The 19,399-nt window shown below is 36.7% G+C and overlaps 1 protein-coding gene across 1 annotated transcript in view; it reads left to right on the forward strand.

Annotated features, from left to right (window-relative positions):
• The window catches only part of LOC149847024 (uncharacterized), a 52,126-nt gene extending 35,303 nt beyond the window's left edge, over positions 1 to 16,823 (forward strand). Inside the window, exons 4-9 of the mRNA XM_089998266.1 lie at positions 3,993 to 4,186; positions 4,264 to 4,369; positions 4,473 to 4,620; positions 4,773 to 4,894; positions 15,511 to 15,677; positions 16,203 to 16,823. Coding sequence (XP_089854392.1) covers positions 3,993 to 4,186; positions 4,264 to 4,369; positions 4,473 to 4,620; positions 4,773 to 4,894; positions 15,511 to 15,677; positions 16,203 to 16,490 — 1,025 coding nt within the window. The 3' untranslated portion in view covers positions 16,491 to 16,823. The remainder of the gene's footprint in view (positions 1 to 3,992; positions 4,187 to 4,263; positions 4,370 to 4,472; positions 4,621 to 4,772; positions 4,895 to 15,510; positions 15,678 to 16,202) is intronic.
• The last annotated feature ends 2,576 nt before the right edge of the window (positions 16,824 to 19,399 follow it).

Here is a 19,399-nt window from a genome sequence, read left to right on the forward strand (position 1 = left end):
ACTAAAACTCTGTTTGCGATTGTGCCCCTGAACTCGATATGGTGGTTTACTTCCTGACCACAATTTTAGGAAATTTTCTGTAACCTTGTCTGAGGGTGGTGTGTAGACACAACTGTTGTTATTGTTATACCAAAAAAGTGGCATCAGTGAATATTGATTTTTCTGGTGTCCCGACATTAAATGTTGATTTCTAATATTCTGATGGATGGTGTTGATTCTTGATATCAGTTGAGGGCAAAGTGTGAAACCCAGTAATAAAATACAAATTGTGTGTTAAGATACAACTGGGAACCTATCTTGAACCTCAGAAATTTGTTGTGCTCGTTTTTTAATATCTACGGGTTTTAATGAAAAGTTGAACTAAATTTATGTGCATTTAATAAAGACATGCATAAAAAAAACTCTGATAAGAATTTAATAAGTTACACATGCATGTGCATTGATATCATGTATATTTACTGTTATGCATTAGTTCATGCAATTTTATTTATTTACTTCCTTGTTAGCTATTGCCAATACATGATATTTAATCTTGAATGCATGAATAAATATTAAGTTGTGAGATTGTTGTAGTTATGTTTCTCTAAAAATATTGCATGAATTTGATTTATATTTTTTTGCCTATTTAGATCTTTAGAGAAATTCGTACGCAGGATCATTGATTCTGACCCTACGCCCTTTATGTTTTTCACAGGATCCGAAGCCCAGTGATGAGATCGACTCTCATAGAGAGCCTACAAAATTGCGTGACTGTTTTTTACATTTTCTTTGAGACAATGTAGCTCCATTATTATATACATTTATTTGATTATGTTTTTAACTTTAATTATTGGTGAATAAAGTTAATTAGTTGATTGTTGGGTTAATGTAAGATCCCTTGTGGTTTGGATTGTGTCATGTCTGTAAGGCCCCGGATCTCTGGTATGGTTTTCACAATTGTTTAAAAAAAATCACTTTTCAATGGAGATGAGTTGGGGTCGTTACATCACTAACTTCTCAATGGCCAAAAGGAAGGTGACCTCTCAAATGAGCCACCCTCTACTTTTTTAGAAGGCTCCATTGTTCTAAGGAGTAGTAGGACAAAAGTACTCTCCTTGATTCCCATTGAGCCTCATGGGAGGTGGACAAAACTACTCTTCTTGCTTCCCATTGGGTTTCATGAGAGGTGGCCTCCCCTCCCCTTTAAAAATAACCCAAAAATGTGTAGAGGGTCTTTTACTATTTTATGAACTTGAATTTTTTTTTGAAAGAATGATCATGGAGGTCTGAACCTTGAGGTTTGAACCAGAGTTTCTAGTTGGAGAAGCGGGAGCAGGAAGCGAGGCACTTCCAAAATTTTAGGAAGCGGGAAGCACGGGACGACTTAGAAGCGAACCAGGAATCGTCTCAGAAGCGAACTGGAAGCGAGAGGCAAGTGAAAAAAGAGAAAAAAAGTAAGAAAAAAAGAACACAAAAAAAATAAAATAAGGAGAAGTGAGCTTCCCTGAAATGGGAAGCGTGCTTCCCTATATTGTATGGCACTTCCGGTAACCCTGGTTTGAACTTTGTGGGAGTGAGTTTGAGGTTTGTGAGAGAAGGTGAGTGAAACGTGAACTTGTCTTCAACGTGTTCCTCCCTTGACATCACACCAAGGAGCAGCGTCCAGCTTGAGGAGCTGTTGTGCATTGGCCTGTTCGTGGTTGCTGAACGGTGAGAATCGGTCGGTGTTTGCTAAACATCGAACTGTGTTTGCTGAGCCAATGGGTAGCATCCAACATGTGGAGCTGCTGTGCGGACCTGGCTGCTGAACATACCTGTTCATGGGTGTTGAACCAGCAGTACCATGGGTGTGGAGTGCACTGCCAAAGAGTTCGCTTGGTGGAGGAGCCTATTCTGTACCGCTGGCATTGAGTTTGCAATTTCTGTTCGCTTAAATCGTGACTGTTTGAATTGTTTAGACTGAACTAAATCAATCTTGGTGAGTTGCTGTGTTTTGAAATCTGTTGAATCAATTAGTTTGCTGCGTTTTGAAATCTGTTGAATCAATTAGTTTGCTGCGTTTGAAATCCATTCGAGAAAAGGATATATGCTGTTGGTTTATGAGTAAAGATTTTTTTTGCTGAACTGCATTGAAATTTACCTGTGCTGCGAAGCTGGACTGCATTTAATGTCTAGCCTTTTCACTTTACGCCATCTGATTGAATCTGAACTGTGTCACTGTTTGATTGAGCTGGGATCGATTGCTATACTATCTCTGTGTCAGCATTGAATCTGTTTAACATTTTTCCCCGTTTGGCATCAATTTGATCCCTAATCTGTTGTCGTCGGTTTTATGTGTGATCTGAATTGTTAATGAATATCATCCAACTGGATATCGTGTTAAGTTCTGGAATCCAGTTTCTGTGTGCTGCATGATCAAATCACTTCGTATTTGGGATATATTTGCTGATTTCATGAATCAGAATTGAATCTGATAATTTTTTTTGAATCCTGTTAAATCTGGTTGCATGTGCGTGCAGATATAGGATTCAATTAAAAATCTGTTTAGACATTGTGGCAATATCTAAAAATCTGGACTTTCGGAAGTTTATGCGTATGTGTGCTTATCTAAAATAGATTGTGTCGCATGGTCAACTTCTGAAATTAAAATTGTGTTTTTTGGAGTGTGTGTGTGTGTGTGTGTATATATATATATATATATATATATATATATATATATATATATATATATATATATATATAATGCTGTTTCGTGGCTGAATATAGTTACTTTTTTTTGGAGAATTTATTAAATCTGATTTGCTTGAGTATTGAATAAGAAAAACTGTTTGAATTCAGATTTGGTTTTGAATCGTAGTTGCTTCCGCTTTCAAATCTTACATTAGAGCGCATTCGCGAACCGACCCCCATAGTCTGTTGCACCAACATGTATGCTATCATGTACTATTTTGTACGTAATCTATAAGTTTGTTATGTCTTCATCTATTTTTGCTACTTACTAGTTATCATGATATTAATAATGATATTGATAAATAATAAATTTTGTTTAGATATGATAAACATATTTATTTTTATATTTGAATATGTATAATAAACTAATGCTATAATTTTGTAGTAAAATAGGGCAATTTTCGAATAGGCATCCCAAACTTGTGCCAAAATTAAGTTCAATCGCCTACATTTTAGAAATTTTCAAATAGGTGCCTATCTTTTCAACAAACTTCTCATATGACCAGCTTAAGTTACTTTTTCTATCACTTCACTCTAGTTGACTCTTTAAGATGACACTTTAACCATTTCTTTTCTTTAGATAATTGGATGCCACTTTTTGTAGTTGTAGTAGAGACTATATAGTTAAGGTCAAATAAGTAACTTTAGCAAGAAAAGGTGAGATAGACAATCATTTGAGTAATTTCTTGAAAAAAGCTAGATGTCTATCTTAAAAGTTTTGAAACATAGGTGGTTAAATGTAATTTTTCATAAGTGCGGTGCCTACATGTAAATTCCTTAAAAGAATAAGAAGTCACTTCTTGCTGTCTACTTCACATGTACTTATAAACCCCTAGCTTCTCAGTTCTGCTTCTTGATTCTGCTTTCCTCTTTGGCGGCCTTAATTAGAACATAATGTGGAATTACTTGGAATTCCTTATCTGACTTTTATTTAAGATTATTGCAGGATTTCATCCTTGGAGGTAACATATCAATCTTCAATAACATATTGTGGTGGCATTATGGTGTACTAGGATGTAATATGAACTAGCTAAAGTTATACATCTGTTTATAAGATAGTGGGATTGAACGAAACATGAAGAAATCAGTGTCCATCTTAGTGATCGTCATGCTGTTCAAGTTTAGAATGACACAAAAAGTGAATGGATTTTTTAGTGCTTGTGTGTTGCTTCTAGTTTTGATTGAAATGAAGGTTCATTGGCATTGGTGAATGTGCCTAGAAGCTACCTTTTATATTTGTCTATCATTGATGGGTTTTATGACATTATTTTTGGTTGATGCAGGATATTTTCCAGTTACAGTATATGGTTCTTTCCTGCCTCGACATTTGTTCTACCATTTCCATGCGATATGTGCATATCTACGCTGCATAGTTGTTGCTTTGTGTGTTCTGCTTTTTTGGCCTGTGTTTGACCTTATATTGGTAGATCAAGTTTCGGCTGTGATTCCTATCTTGAGATTTAAAAGACTGGCCAAGGTATATAACCATTTTGTTTGTCTCCATAGTCAAGCATTTGGAATTGGAGAATCATTTTTGTTATTTCTCTGCTTCAGATTGTATTCTATTGCCATTTTCCGGATTCGTTGCTGGCACTACACTCAACTCTTGCGAGAAGAATTTATCGAAAGCCAATTGACATGCTTGAAGAAGCAACTACTGGTCTCCTTCTGCCTGATTTTCTTCAGTAAATGTAATTTTTTTTTAAAAGCAAATATATATGCTTGGAATCTCTCTCCCTTTAACTGAATGGTTTAATCCTTAGGAATGGCTGATCTGATTTTGGTCAACAGCAATTTTACTGCATCCACTTTTGCAAATACATTCAAATCTCTTCATGCTAAGGGTATTCGCCCAGCTGTGCTTTATCCAGCAGTCAATGTGGCACAGTTTAGTGAGCCTCACTCATATAGGTAACTGGTACTTTATAGCGTATGTAGTTAGAGTTTGAGCATGAGTTGGAAGCTATAGGAGAGTCAGAAACCAATTTCTCTAAAACACCATGACTAAATCTTGCATAGTTTTCTTGTTTCTTTTTTCTTTTTATGCCAACTTTTTTTTTCAGGATAAATTTTCTTTCCATAAACCGCTTTGAAAGGAAAAAGAACATTGAGTTAGCAATTTCAGCATTTTCAATCCTTAGCTCCTCTGAAAACTTTCATGCCCAGGCATCCTTGACTATTGCAGGTAAATTTTATTCTGTTGTTGGTTACCACTGAATTCGGTTCTTTGCTGTGGTTTTGATTCCTATAGTTGATGATTTCATGACAAGATCCTAAGACATCCAGTCAACAAAGAAAAAGATTAGAAAAGTGTCTGTTATAAAGGATGTGAACTGGTGATGACAGATGAATGTGGATGGTCTTGGCTTTCATGCTGCCATTGAGCGACTTCATTCATACCTTCCAGAGGAATCTGGTTGTCATTAAAAGGAGAAAGATAACCATGTTTAGTAAGAACAATTTAGAATGTGATTCAGTCAAGGTTATTATTTTGTGGTATTGACTTGACGAAATCATAATATATGCACAATACTCGGCTTTGTATGAAAAAGAAAACACAAACACTGAGCAAATCAACCATGTTTTAAAATGTGTGGTGTCTTAATTCCTAAAAGCTTGCCAAAACCGGGGTTACTGGAAGTGCCATATTATATGGGGAAGTGCACTTCCCCGAAGCGCATTTCAGAAGTGCGAAACGTGGCCCTTCCGAAACGTGAGGGGAAGCTCCAAAAAAAATGGGAAGCTCGCTTTTCCTTATTTTCATGTTTTTTTTTTTTTAAATTTTTCTTACTTTTTTCTCTTTTTTTGCTTCTCCCTCGCTTTCGAGACGATTTCTGGTTCGCTTCTGAGTCGTCCCGCGCTTCCCGCTTTCGCTTTTTGAATCGCTTTTTGCTCCTTCTTCCCCGACTGACAACTGTGGCCAAAACCCTGGATTGATGCTTTAAATTAAATGTTATTATTGATGGGAAGTATTTCAATAATGTTATTAAAGGTGGATATTGTTGTAATGGAGTATGCGGAAATATAATTTAAGAATGCAACAAGCATTAACCAAGTCCAATAATGGACATGCACGATGACACATGGAAAATACAAACACAAAGTCCGCGATGGGACAATAGCTATGCCTCAAAAGGCAATGCAACAAGTAAAGAATAAAAAAACTTTATTTAAGAGAGCTAAAAAGCAATACAAATACAAGGCGAGAGGTCCCCTATTTATACACAAGAAAGGAGGAGTGAGAGACCCCCAATGTGTATTAAAAAAAAGGAAAAAGAAAAAAGAAAAAAAGAAAAAAGAAAAAAGAAAAAAAGAAAAAAAGAAAAAAAGAAATACAAAAAGGCTAACCTAATAAACTAGTTGTTTCTAGAACAATTACGTGAAAAGACTAAAATACCCCTATTGGGTATTCTAGACACAATAGTACATATATATATATATATGTGCGTATATATATTTTAGCATGCCCCCTCAAACTTTACGGAGAGATAACCGAAAGTTTGTTGAGGAGAAAAATAAAACGAGGAGCAGTAAAAGCTTTGGTGAAGAAATCCGCCAACTGGTACTATGATGTGACATATGACAATGAAATAATTTCTCTTGGATATTTGTCACGTATATGGTGGCAGTTCATCTCAATATGCTTTGTACGCTCATGGAAAGTGTGATTGCTTGCGATGTAAATTGCACTTTTGTTGTCACAACATATCTTCGAAGGTGTGAAAATGACTATGCCTATATCACTGAGAAGACTTCAAAGCCACATAAGCTCTATGATTGTAGTGGCTATTGCACGGTATTTGGCTTCTGTTGAGGATAGAGATACTTTGTGTTGCTTCTTGCATCTCCATGAGATCATAGAATTACTTAAAAACACACAGAAACTTGTAGTTGAGACTCTATCATTGAGATTTCTTCTCCAATCAGCATCAGTATAGACATATAAATCAAATGAAGAGGATGAGGAAAGAAAAACCCCCTTTGTTATAGTATTATTGATGTATCTGATGATTCTTAAGACAACACTCATGTGGACAGTGGTAGGATGTTGAAATTGACTGAATGAACTGCGTGAGCTATGTCTGGCCGAGTGATAGACAAGTATGTAAGTGATCCAACAAGTTGACGGTAAGGAGTAGGATCTTTGAGTAAAGTCCCATCTGCCAACCTCAATTTGACATTAATGACTTCAGGGGTTTCTATCTTCTTATCATCTAAAATACCAGACTTAGTACAAATGTCAGCAGCAAGTTTTATTTGAGAAAGAATGTACCTTCTGGGAGAGTACGCAACTTCAATACCTAAGAAGTATTGTAAATTTCCTAAATCAGGCATGTCAAAATTTTCTTTTAAAATATTCTTAATGTCATTGATCCGTTGCTTATCACTTCCAGTGATAATCATATCATCTACGTAAAGTAGAAGAATAACCACCATAGAACCTATACTTTTCACAAAAAGAGCAGTGTCAGTGTAATACGAATGAAAACTCAAATGAGTCATCACATTACTAAATTTATCATGCCAAGCTTTTAGAGTTTATTTTAGACTATATAAGGCTTTTTTAAGTTTATTTTTTTTCTTTTTTCAATCCAAACCCCCGATGGATGATCCATGTAAACTTCTTCACTTAATTCACCATTTAAAAAAACATTTTTCACATCTAGTTGATAAATGAACCATTGTTTAATAGATGCAACAGTTATGAGAGTCGTAACACTAGTCATTCTTGCAACCGGGGCAAATTTTTCTTTGTAGTCAATACCATACTCTTGAGAGTAACCCTTAACCACAAATCTAGCTTTGTAATGTTCTAAAGACCCATCACTCTTTGTTTTAACTTTAAAAACCCATTTACATCGTATAGATTTCTTTCCTATGGGTAATGAAGTTATTTCCCAACTTTTAGCTTTTTCAAGAGCACTAACTTCTAAATCCATACCCATTGCGAAAGATTTTTTGCCTCATTATAATGTGATGGTTCATGAAAAGAATATAATGCAATTAAACATGATTTATATTTTTGTGTTAATGTGTCGTAGGATACAAATCTATTTGGTGGATTGAAAATTCGATTGGATCTCCTAAGAGAGGTTTCCTCCAAGTTTGAATTTTGGGAATATTTTTTTAAAGCATTTAGAGGATTTCTTTGATCACGCCGGGTATAAGTTTGCATAGGTCTATCAATAATATCATCATTTATATGTGTTTCTTTTTCCATATTTTCATTATCATTTTCATTGATATTTAGGGGGTTATCCCCTTCGTCATTCAAAGAATTATCATAAGAGTTCAACTCTTCTTGTGGTAAAAGGTCAAATAAAAATATATATTCAATTGCATTGTTGTCTTTGGTCTTCTCAAAACCATTTTCATTTTCTAAAAAGGTTACATCCTTATAAACATATAGTTTGTTATTTTTGGGATAAAAGCATCTATATCCTTTTTTGTTTTCTCCAGAACCTAAGAATACACATTCAATAGCTTTTGAAGACAATTTATCTCTTTTATGAAAAAGCACAAAGCACTTACAACAAAAAATCCTTAATCTATTGAAGTCGGTTGTTCTTTCAAATAAATTTTCACAGAGGGATATGTTTTGTAAAGACGATGAGATCATTCTATTTATGAAGTTGATGTTAGGGCGGCTTCGGCCTAAAAACTTTTTGAAACTTTAGAAATAAGTAGTGTTCTAATGGTTTTCAAGATGTGCCTATGTTTCCTTTTGGCTAATCCATTTTGTTGGGGAGTTCTAGGACATGATTTTTTATGACAAATTCCATTTATTTCTAAATAATTTTGAAACTCATTTGATAAATATTCACCATCTGAATCAGATCTAAGGATAGAGATGTTAGTTGAAATTTGATTTTTGACAATCATATGAAATTTTTTGAAGAATGAGAAGACATCGGATTTGAAGTTAAGATAGCATATCCATACATATCTAGTGAAATCATCAATAAACGTCACATAATATGAGTATCCTCCTTTTGATGTAACGGGAGAAGGTCCCCAAACATCCGAATGCACTAATTCAAATGGTCTCTTAGAAATAAAAGTTCTATTTGGAAAGGGAGCGGATTTCATTTTTTCAAAGATACAATCCTTACAAACAAAATTTTTCTCGTTACAATTTTTTTTTCAAAGGAAAAAAGATACATCATAGAGAAACTTGGATGTTCAAGTTTTTTATACCAAGTTTCAATATTTTTATCTTTAACATAATTACAAAAAGAGTTGGTAGGGAGATTTAAATAGTTCATGTAGTAGAGATCTCTCTTTTTATGACCTTGCCCAATCAGCTTCTCGGACTGGAGATCCTGCACGAAGCAATCCTTAGATGAGAAGATTCTACATCCATGATCGAAAATTTGAGAAACCGAAAGAAGATCTAGGTTTAGTTGTTACATTTCGCACAAAAAAGGTTTTAGAAGAGTTTAGAGTTTCAACACTTTTACTTTGTAAAGATGTTCCATCGGTAGTTGAAACATAAGAGGTTTTTGAATTAGTGCATAATTCAGATAAACCATTCTCAAGAGGTGTCATATGAAAAGAAGCTCTCGAATCAAGAATCCAAGAAGACATACCTGGAGGTGAAGAAGAAGCAATGGCGGCACCCGATGTAGATGGAGATTTGAGTAGAATTTGAAGTGCCTCCGATAATTGAACTAGTGAAAAAGAATCATTTTCTTTAGTTGGTTATTTCTTCCTTGGTGTAGTTTCTTCTACAAAAGCAACTTTGTTCTTTGGAGTTTCATATAACTTGGGACAATTAGGCCTTATATGTCCCGGTTCATGGCAATAATCAAATGACTTTCCTATAGGCTCCATTATAGCTATTTTGCCTTTCAAAGTATGGAGGTTTATAAGTTTTAACATGATTGTCAGGCTTAGATACAGCAAAACTTCATCTCCTCTCTTTATCATGCCAATACGAGTTTCTTCTTGGCATATTTTGGCAGCGACATCCTTTAAGGGAATAGGCTTAGATCTATGGAGGAGGAAAGATCTAACTTATTCATATTCGGGCCTAAGCCCGTGTAAAAATTGGAAAAAGTGTTATTTTTTCATTTGTTCTCTTTTAAGTTCAACATCTTCACTAGCCACTCATTTGGGTTCTAGAAGAGATAATTCATCCCACAAGGGACTAAGTGTGCTAAAATAATGACAGACACTCATATCCCCTTGCTTAATAGTACAAATTTTTTCTTGAAGAAAAAATTGTCTTGCAAGGTCTTTTTGAGTATACATACCTTTCATAAAAAATCATGCCTCATTTGCTTTGCGGAATTTGGCTATTTTGGCGCATATCTTGAGCTCCACATTGTTCATGAACCATGCAAGGATTTTTGCATGTTTACTTTCCCAATCTTCTTTCTTGGATTGGTGTTCTTCAATGGCTATAGAGTGTGCATTTCCCTCCAGGGCCTTTTATTGTCCTTCTTCCATTTTTGTAAACTTGAGTTGTGGTTCTGGAATGGAACCCATCACGTATCCCCAAAGTTTTTTGCCCTTGAGGTTGTTCTCTATGGCGGAGGCCCACATCATATAATTGGTGCTGTTTAACTTGAAGGAAAGATCAATCTTATGCTCATTCTCCATAGTAACTTAGAGAGAGGATGGGCAAAAAGGAATGGATGAGATTTCTAAATCACAAACTATCAAGAGATAGATTTAACAAAAATCAAGAGCTCAACCAAGCTCTGATACCATGTAATGAAGTATGCGAAAATATAACAAGCATTAACTAAGTCCAATAATGGACATGCACGATGGCACAAGGAAAATATATACACAAAGTCTATGATGGGACAGTAGCTAAGCCTTAAAAGGCAATGCAACAAGTAAAGAATAGAAGAATTTTATTTAAGAGAGCTAAAAAGCAATAGAAATACAAGGGGAGAGGTCCCCTATTTATATACAAGAAAGGAGGAGTGAGACCATTGGGGGCTCCCACATGGAGTTGTTGGGAGCCCCCAGCCACTCTATGGTTGGACCCCCAATATGTATTAAAAAAAAAGAAAAAGAAAAAAGAAAAGAAAAAAAATACAAAAAAAGCTAACCTAATAAACTAGTTGTTTCTAGAACAACTATGTAAAAAGACTAAAATTCCCCTATCGGGTATTCTAGACATGACAGCATATATATATATATATATATATATATATATATATATATATATATGTGTGTGTGTGTGTGTGTGTGTGTGTGTGTGTGTGTGTGTGTGTGTGTGTGCATATATTTTAACAATTGTTTGTTAAGAAGATTCTTTACGTTTACAAATTACATCTATTAGATACAACTTGAATCTGAAGAATGAATTAGATAAAATCAGCCATTTTCAAGATGATTTAGAGAGTGAGTTTTAGAAGTGCATTAAAAACCTAGAATGATTAGAGGAGGATTTATTGGCACGTGGACTGGACATATAAGATTACTTCTGAAGTGGTAGTAGAACTCTCGCATGAAATGGTTGTAAGAGAGATAGAAAGTCATCCTATTTTACTCTTAAGTTACGAGGAATATTATGAGGAAACTGATCCTCAAGTTGACTCGCGACGATGGTATGTCTATTACATCGAATGATGAGATGAAAAGGGACACTGTGACCTTTTAGAAAATCTTCACTAGTGTCGGACTGAGCCAAGTGTTCCTCCAAGGCTCTGCTAACCCAGGAGTGATGGAGCAGGAAAACCAATCTCTCCTTTCTGAGGTCTCAGATTTTGAAATTAAGTAGGCAGTGTTCAATGTTGACCTTGAGTGTGCTCCTGGCCTTGACAGCTTCCCAGGGACCTTTTTCCAAATGTATTGGTCGATTGTAGGAGGCTACGTTTGTAAGGCGGTGAGGAATTTCTTCTCTACAGGGAGGCTTCTTAGGAGAGTCAACTACACAAACATTGCTTTGATTCCGAAGGTGAATGGCACTAGTTTCTTATCTCAACTCATTAGTCTATGTAATTTTATTTATAAAGTTATAACCTATGTCGCATGGGTGCGGGTACGGGTGCAGAGCAATTTAAATTTTTTTGGACACGGGGACACAACTATATATATATATAACAATAATAAGATCCAACCCCGATATTGTCTTGGATCCAGGCCGGGTCTGGATCTGCACCCGACCTGAGTCCAAATTAATTTTAATAAATGGAAAAAAATAGACTCGGTCAAAATTGACCGAGTCCAAAATGTGGACGGACTTGGCCCCGATGCATTGACCGAGTCTAGTTGATCGTGTCTGCCCCGTGTCCGAAGCCGCACCCATGTCCGAAGGCGCACCCTTGTCAGGGCGTGTCGACGCTGGTGTGTCAACCTTTTAGCCGAGTCCGTGTGACTTAGGTTATAACCAAGATTGTAGTCACCCGAATGAGGGGTATTTTGGAGCACATAATTAGTCTAGTCAGTGAGCATTTTTAAAGCGTAGAGCATACATGACAGCATTTTGCTCGCCAATGAAATGGTTGACTCTGGCATCGGGGAGAAAAAAAGTGTGATTTTTAAGGTGGATGTGGCCAAGGCGTATGGCCGGGTGGAATGGGACTTCTTAGAGAGTTCCTTAGAGTTCTTTTTGCTTTACAAAGGAGTGGATTGATTGTTTCATGCAACATGAGATCTCCTTCCTTCGCTTTCCTCATTAATGGCGAACCTACCAGCTGTGTAGTAAAAAACACTGACTAGACTCACACTTGTTCGCATAGTCAGCCTAGGCATAAATAAAAATGCGTAGGCTGTGCAATTCTTAGGTGGGTACCTTAAAAGGTACCAATTTTGCCGACTAGGGCATCTAGTAAGCAACTAAGCTGCTCTTTCCTAGGCACAAGGGCAGTTTAGTCATTTTTTGTTATTATAAATATTTTTTAAAACGTATGAAGGGAGGGGGTTAATTTTAAATGATTATGTTTTTTTATATATATGTGTGTGTTAATGGTGAACCTACCAGCTGTGTAGTCAAAAACACTGACTAGACTCCCACTAGTTCACATAGTCAGCCTAGGCATAAAAAAAATGCGTAGGCTGTGCAATTCTTAGGTGGGTACCTTAAAAGGTACCAATTTTGCCGACTAGGGCATCTAGTAAGCAACTAAGCTGCTCTTTCCTAGGCACAATGGCAGTTTAGTCATTTTTTGTTATTATAAATATTTTTTAAAACATATGAAGGGAAGGGGTTAATTTTAAATGATTATGTTTTTTTATATATATGTGTGTGTTAATTTGTTTCTGATGATCTGTGTGTGTGTGTGTGTGAAATTTTTCTATAAAAGCCTGAAAGCATGTTTAGTATTAATGATTATGTAATATGTTATATATATATATGTGTGTGTGTGTGTTACTGTGGTTCTGTGATTTTTTTTCTGTGAAAGGCGGAAGGTATGATTATGCTATGAATAAACATATATATATTCTGGTTATATATATTTTGTGAAAGCATGTGTAATTGTGTACTTGTCTGATAAAAGCATCTTATTACCAAAATAATTAAAACATATTTTTATGTATATTTGGTATATTTTTATTTTTTAATTGGGGTACCGACTAGTCCAACTAGTCTCGCCTAGTGTTCGACTAGTCTTTTTACGGGTCTACCAACTAGGCACCGCTTAATGCTTTTGACTACATAGCTTCCTACCAGGCAATTCTGGAGCAGTAGAGGATTGAGGTGAGGTGACTCAATGTCACCTTACTTCTTCCTCCTTGTGATTGAGGCAAGTCTTGACTATGTAGAACATGTTGGGGATATTAGCCCGTTTAGCATCACAGGGTTCAACTAGTGTCACTCTTTGTATGTGAATGACACTTTTTTTTTGAGAAATTGCAACACTTTGTTCAAAACTTCTTGGGGATCGTTAAGAAGTTCAAAGAAGCATCAAGCCTATCAATTAGTAAGGCGAAAACGGTATTTGTGACCTTCCACTTATCCCCTGAACGAGTGCGCCAAGTCCAGAGGTGGAGTCGGTGGAATCTGGTCCCCTTCCCTGTTTCATGCCTGGGCTTCCCACTATTCAAAGTGACACTACGGAAGTCAATGTGTATAGGGTTGGTTTGTGAATTTCAAAGTTGTCAATGACTGGTCGGGTAATTCTTTCCCATGTATTGGATGCTAAGTTTCCATGCTCAAGCTGCAGTTTCTTAACGAGCTGAAAGCTATATGCCAAGTGTTTTTTTGGAATGATGTGGAGCAGTAGAACCACATTCACCTTATGAGCTGGAACAAAGTGTGGACTAGCCTAAGAGCACTGGGTGAGGTGAACTGGTGTTGATGGTAGCCAAGTAGGACAGTAATCCTTGGGTTCTTCTAGTATAAAGATAATACGTATTGAGAATCACTATATCTCACCCGGTTGGACCCAATGGTTTCATATGAATGGAAGGAGATGTGATTGGGAGCTTCCCACCTAATCGGAGGTGTTAGATGAAGGGTAGGTAATAGGCATAAAATGGAATTTCGGTTTTAGCCTTGGCTCACCCAAGGCCCAATTTGGCTCACTCTTTCTTGTAACACCTGAAGAATCATGTATGACAGCCTGCATGGTATCAGATTTAGTGAAATAGACACGTCCAGTGCACCTCTACGGTATTTTCATCCAAAGTGGTTTGAAACATTTTAAGGGAGAAAGGCCAAGTTGGCTATATGTAGTCATGTCTGGCACAAACATCACTTTCCCAGAGCAGCCCTTGCACTGGGGTTCGCTATCAGGGATAGGCTCCTCCCTCATGAAAGACTGAAGATGCTAGGAATGTTGTTTCCTAGCCAATGTGGCATATACAAGAGGCAAGAAGAAACCACTTTGCATCTTTTCTTGGGATGTCCAAAGGTGAGGCAGCATTGGAGGAAAGTGACATTCTTTTTTGGGAAGAGATGGACATGAAGTGGAAATATGAGACAGGCTATTGTCAGTTGGGTGGTGGCTCAATTCAAAGAGGCAAACATTCCGACACAGTTGGATGGTGACGCTCCAAATCATGGTCTAGAAAATCTGGAAACTGAGCGAATTATTTTTTGAGATACACACTTGAATTCAGGATCAGGTGGAAAGAGAAATACTCCATTCCGTGAGAATGCATATATTAGGTATTCTTGAGAACTCATTCTATCAGATTACGGCCTGGTGGAGAAGCCTGTATCTATGGTAGTCTCCTCTGAAAGGTTGGATAAAGATAAACATTCAAAGGAATTTTAGACAAGGATGGCACATGAGATACACCATAGGAGATGAGAATGGCCACTTTATAGAGGTGTGGTGTTACACGTGAGGTAGTTCCATGCTATATGCTTGATTTTTTGTGTAGTTTTGACACATTCCAAATTGTAAAAGCTTCTTGTTGTACAAATCTTTTGGCCAGGAGGCTTCTCAATTTGGCTAGATCGGGGCTAAGGAAATCCTATTGTAGCCTCTTGAGTAAGGTATTTTTTAACCGTACAACAATAGTTGTCTTTTTCTAATAAACTGGTAGGGTCTGCCTAATCCCAGCTTGCCTATCGAAGAAAAAAAAGCGATTACTTCTGAAAATTTTGTTTATTTATTCAGTTGTTTTTCTGCACTTATAACATAAATATATTGATGTTAATTCAAGATGCGACTTTGGCATTCTAGTTCAGTTTGCTTTTATAGAATGGTCTGCAAGCCTTTGCTTTAGAAATTTTTTAGCTTAACATCGTTAGATTTTTAGGTTCAAATAATATTCTGCCAAACATAGGAAACTTTCTGCTGATTAAAACATTTGTGGCCTTGTTTCAATATATATTTAGCATGACAAAATCACTGTGTCTAACCAAGAAACTTCTTTCCTGTTCATTAGGTGGTTTTGACAAACGTCTTGTGGAAAATGTTCAGTACCTGGAGGAACTGAAGGGTCTAGCTATGATGGAAGGAGTTGCTGATCGGGTTGAATTTGTCACATCTTGCTCAACCACACAAAGAAACAAATTTCTCTCTGAATGCTTATGTGTTATATATACCCCAAAGGTCTGTCAGTTGCTCAAATATGTTGGTTAGACCCAGTGGTATGCAAATATCAATTCTGTTCTTTCTTTTCCACTTTTTTTAAATGCAAAAAATAATAGACTGATGAAAATGCCCTAGGTTGAAGTAGGTTCACTCGTGAGAAATTGCATTAAATATTTTTTTTATTTTTCTCATACCTCTCTGCAATCAGCAGTCTTCCATACCTTGATTCTATCCCATTTCCTAGTGACCCCTTGGAAGGAAGACAAGGTGATGGTTCCCATTATGTTGATGTTCTTTTCTAGTTCAACATAGCATGCTTACTACCTGCTTGTCTGGATAACTGCAATGCAGTTTTTCTTCTCCCAGAGTTCAAAATATTTTGGTTGGGCCTTTTCCTCTTGTACATTCAAAACAAAAGGAAAGAAGAGAAAAAAAATCGTAGGTTGTTTGTTATATTGACTGTGATTGTAAATCTATGATAGGTTTCATTCTTATAATATGGATTGTGAAGATATTTAAGTAAACTTCAATATTTTTTTTCAGGATGAACACTTTGGCATTGTCCCGTTGGAGGCCATGGCAGCACAAAAGCCTGTGATTGCATGTAACAGTGGTGGCCCTGTTGAAACAATCAAGCATGCTGAGACAGGATTTCTCTGTGAACCAACTCCACAGCAGTTCTCTTCTGCCATGGCTACACTCATGAGAAACCCAGATTTGGCTGAGGACATGGGTAAACATGCCCGTGATCATGTTACACAAATGTTCTCGACGAAAATCTTTGGCCAACGATTAAACCAATATGTTGTAGAATTACATCAGGAGGCCTGAATATGACATTTTTCATTCATCAAAAGTTGAGAGTTCCACAATGTTCACAATGGAAATTTGTTTTTCTTGGAGTTTATATGTGCTTTGTGGAGGGTTCGCACCTGATCTTAGTGTCTTTCTAGAAAATGAAAGGAACTGTTTCTTGGACTTCTATGTGAGGTCTTTTATTCTTTTGAGTGATATGAGAGAAGGTTGTCCATTTGAAGATGGAACTGCTGGTGTTGAGGGGCTCAAACACAACCCTTCTTTTGGGGGTCATAGATGGCCGTTGAAAACTATTACTTTGCTTTTTAAGTTGATTCTAGCATGAGAAAGTTGTGTGCTGCTCAAAAAGGGCTTTTGTAGTTCCTGCATGACAAAGTTGGAGAATGGTGGGGTTAGTCCCTCGAGAAAGCATCGTTCTCTTCGTCAGTTTCGAATCCTTTATATTTTATATTGAGAAACAAGTAAAAAATGTTACTTTTGATTGGTGACGTATAGAGAGGACAGTTTGCTTCTAATTTGGCTGTCCAATATCTTACCTTTGGTTTGGCACCAATTTGGCATCAGCTTACCCTAAAACCTTGATGGTCATAATCCAACGATGTTTGGCCATAGTTGGTGGGGAAACCCACCTCCTAATAGTGGGTTGTGTTTTTTTTTTTTGAAAGGCAAGCTGGGGTTAGTCTGACGCCTACCAGTTATACAACCTATACCATTGGGTTTTGAACCTTCAATGTCCCAACACAAGGTGACGTGCACTAGCTGCTCCTACCAGACAAGCGGAGCTCCCATAGAACAGTGGGTTGTGTTCTACCAGAATGTCATTGACAAACTCTAATTTGATATTTTGATGCCACTACCAATTGGTAATTGCATCTAATCTTTTTAAACTTAATTTTGTCAGATTTTTTGCTCAAAAGTGGTGTTTGCAGCAGAGCTACTATGAGTTGGCTGCCTCTAGATAAACAAACATGGCATCAGATTTTTTTTTTGTTTCTTGTGCTACCATGTTTGCTATTATAGGGATTTTGAGGATGGCCATCTTATTTTGCCTTTTCCTATGAACAGCAGCTTTGTGATGAAAAAAATTCTTTGAAGATGTGAAATAAGTCTATGCACTGTTCATGAAAAGCACTCTAAAGCACAAAAAACTGACTATTTGGCTTTGTATGAAGTTTGCTCTGACACACCCTCGTATGCTAGGTTGGATACTAAGCCCCCAAAATTAAACTGCATATGGTTTAGACCAGAGTTACCCGAAGCGCCTAGGTAAGTGAGGAAGCGTGCTTCGGAAGCATAAACCGCCACGCTTTCGAAACGCCCGGGGAAGCACCATTTGTAAATGGGAAGTGTGCTTCCCATCACGATTTCGACGTGCTTTTCCCATGCTTCCCCCTCACTTTCTTCATTTTTTTCAATTTTTTTTATATTTTATATTTTAAATTTTTTTGCTTCCCCCTTGCTTCTTAGGTCACTTCCGGTTCACTTTTGAGACGATTCTCGATTCGCTCCTAAGTGGTCCCCCGCTTCCTAAAATTTTGAAAGTGCCTTGCTTCTCGCTTTCGCTTCCCGCTCCCGCTTCCTCAACTGGCAACCATGGTTTAAACATATCTTAGACCAAGTTTGGGCAGGGATGACCCTTATATAAACCGAGCAGTGATAAAAACATTGGTCGAGAAACACATGCACATGAGAGAGTAGCCCTTTAAAACAGAGTCCTAGGCATTGTATTTATCCAATAATTCTATTTGACAATGAAAGGTAAAAAAACAAGCCAACTAGATAAAACGAGTGTTTTTCAAAGTTTATCATGGCAAAGGGGTATACCTTTCTTGTTTTCTTTGTTTAAGTCAAATAAATTTGGTGGCTTTCCTATACGGGTTTTCTGAAGGGGCTTGCTTTTTTATTATTTGGTTGCTGACCTAGACTCAAATGTTTTGCTCTATTGCAATGAAAGTGCACTATCTCATCAGGTATGAGGGAGATTGCTTTTATTTTGATATTCATATGCTTTCTGGCTTTCATGTTAATTTCTTGTTTGCCTTCTTCAGTTAGTTGCATCTTTGTCAGTTATTATTGTTAGCACTTTGTTCATTCTTGTTATCATTTTCTCTTTTTTTTTCGGGAGAGAAAGATGGGGTTAGGCAGATCCCTATCAGTTATACAACCATACCATTACGATTCGAACTTGCAACATCCCAACACAAGGTGTCATGCACTAATTGCTCCTGCGAGACAAGCGGAGCCCCCTGTTGGTATCATTCGTCTCTTTGTTGGCAAGCCATAGGCATAGGTAATGTTGCTTAGCATAGGAAAAGAGCCTATGAGGATGAAGTGCAGTCTCACCAACCCCAGAAAATTCAAGGGACAAGAATATGTTCGGCCTTATAAAATGGATTGAGTTGATCCAGATATAATTTGTATTACAGAAAGAAGAAGCACTGGAGAGATGGTGAGAAAAAGCGCTCACAAAAAATAAAAGAAAAATGATCATATTGTATGGGTAATTTAACATGTTTTTATAGTCATTGGAAAGATGAGACATAGGACTATAACTTTCATGTTTTGAGTCAGAACCAAAAATCTCTCTAAAGTTTTCATTTATGAGTTTCAAAACCGAAATAGAAACATACTCTGCAGACTGGAATAACCAAACAATATATTTTCAGAGGATGTTTTGACCCATAAAATGAAGGATTTCATAAAAACACAAAAAAAAACTAGACAGAAATACATTTTCAACGATACCTGATTCGCTTAAAAACAACGAACGAGCATTGAGATACAACCCCGACAACGTTCCTAAAACAAGAGATAAATAGGCGTGATTATGCCTTTTCTATCTGTTTTATGATATTTTTTAGCCACTTGTGCTAAAAATCTTAAAAACAGTAAAAAAAAGACAGATTAGGACGTTAGCTTTTCAA

Source organism: Nuphar pumila, chromosome 2 (assembly GCF_984573655.1).
Source record: "Nuphar pumila chromosome 2, dmNupPumi1.hap1.1, whole genome shotgun sequence".
In the NCBI taxonomy this organism is placed as follows: domain Eukaryota; kingdom Viridiplantae; phylum Streptophyta; class Magnoliopsida; order Nymphaeales; family Nymphaeaceae; genus Nuphar; species Nuphar pumila.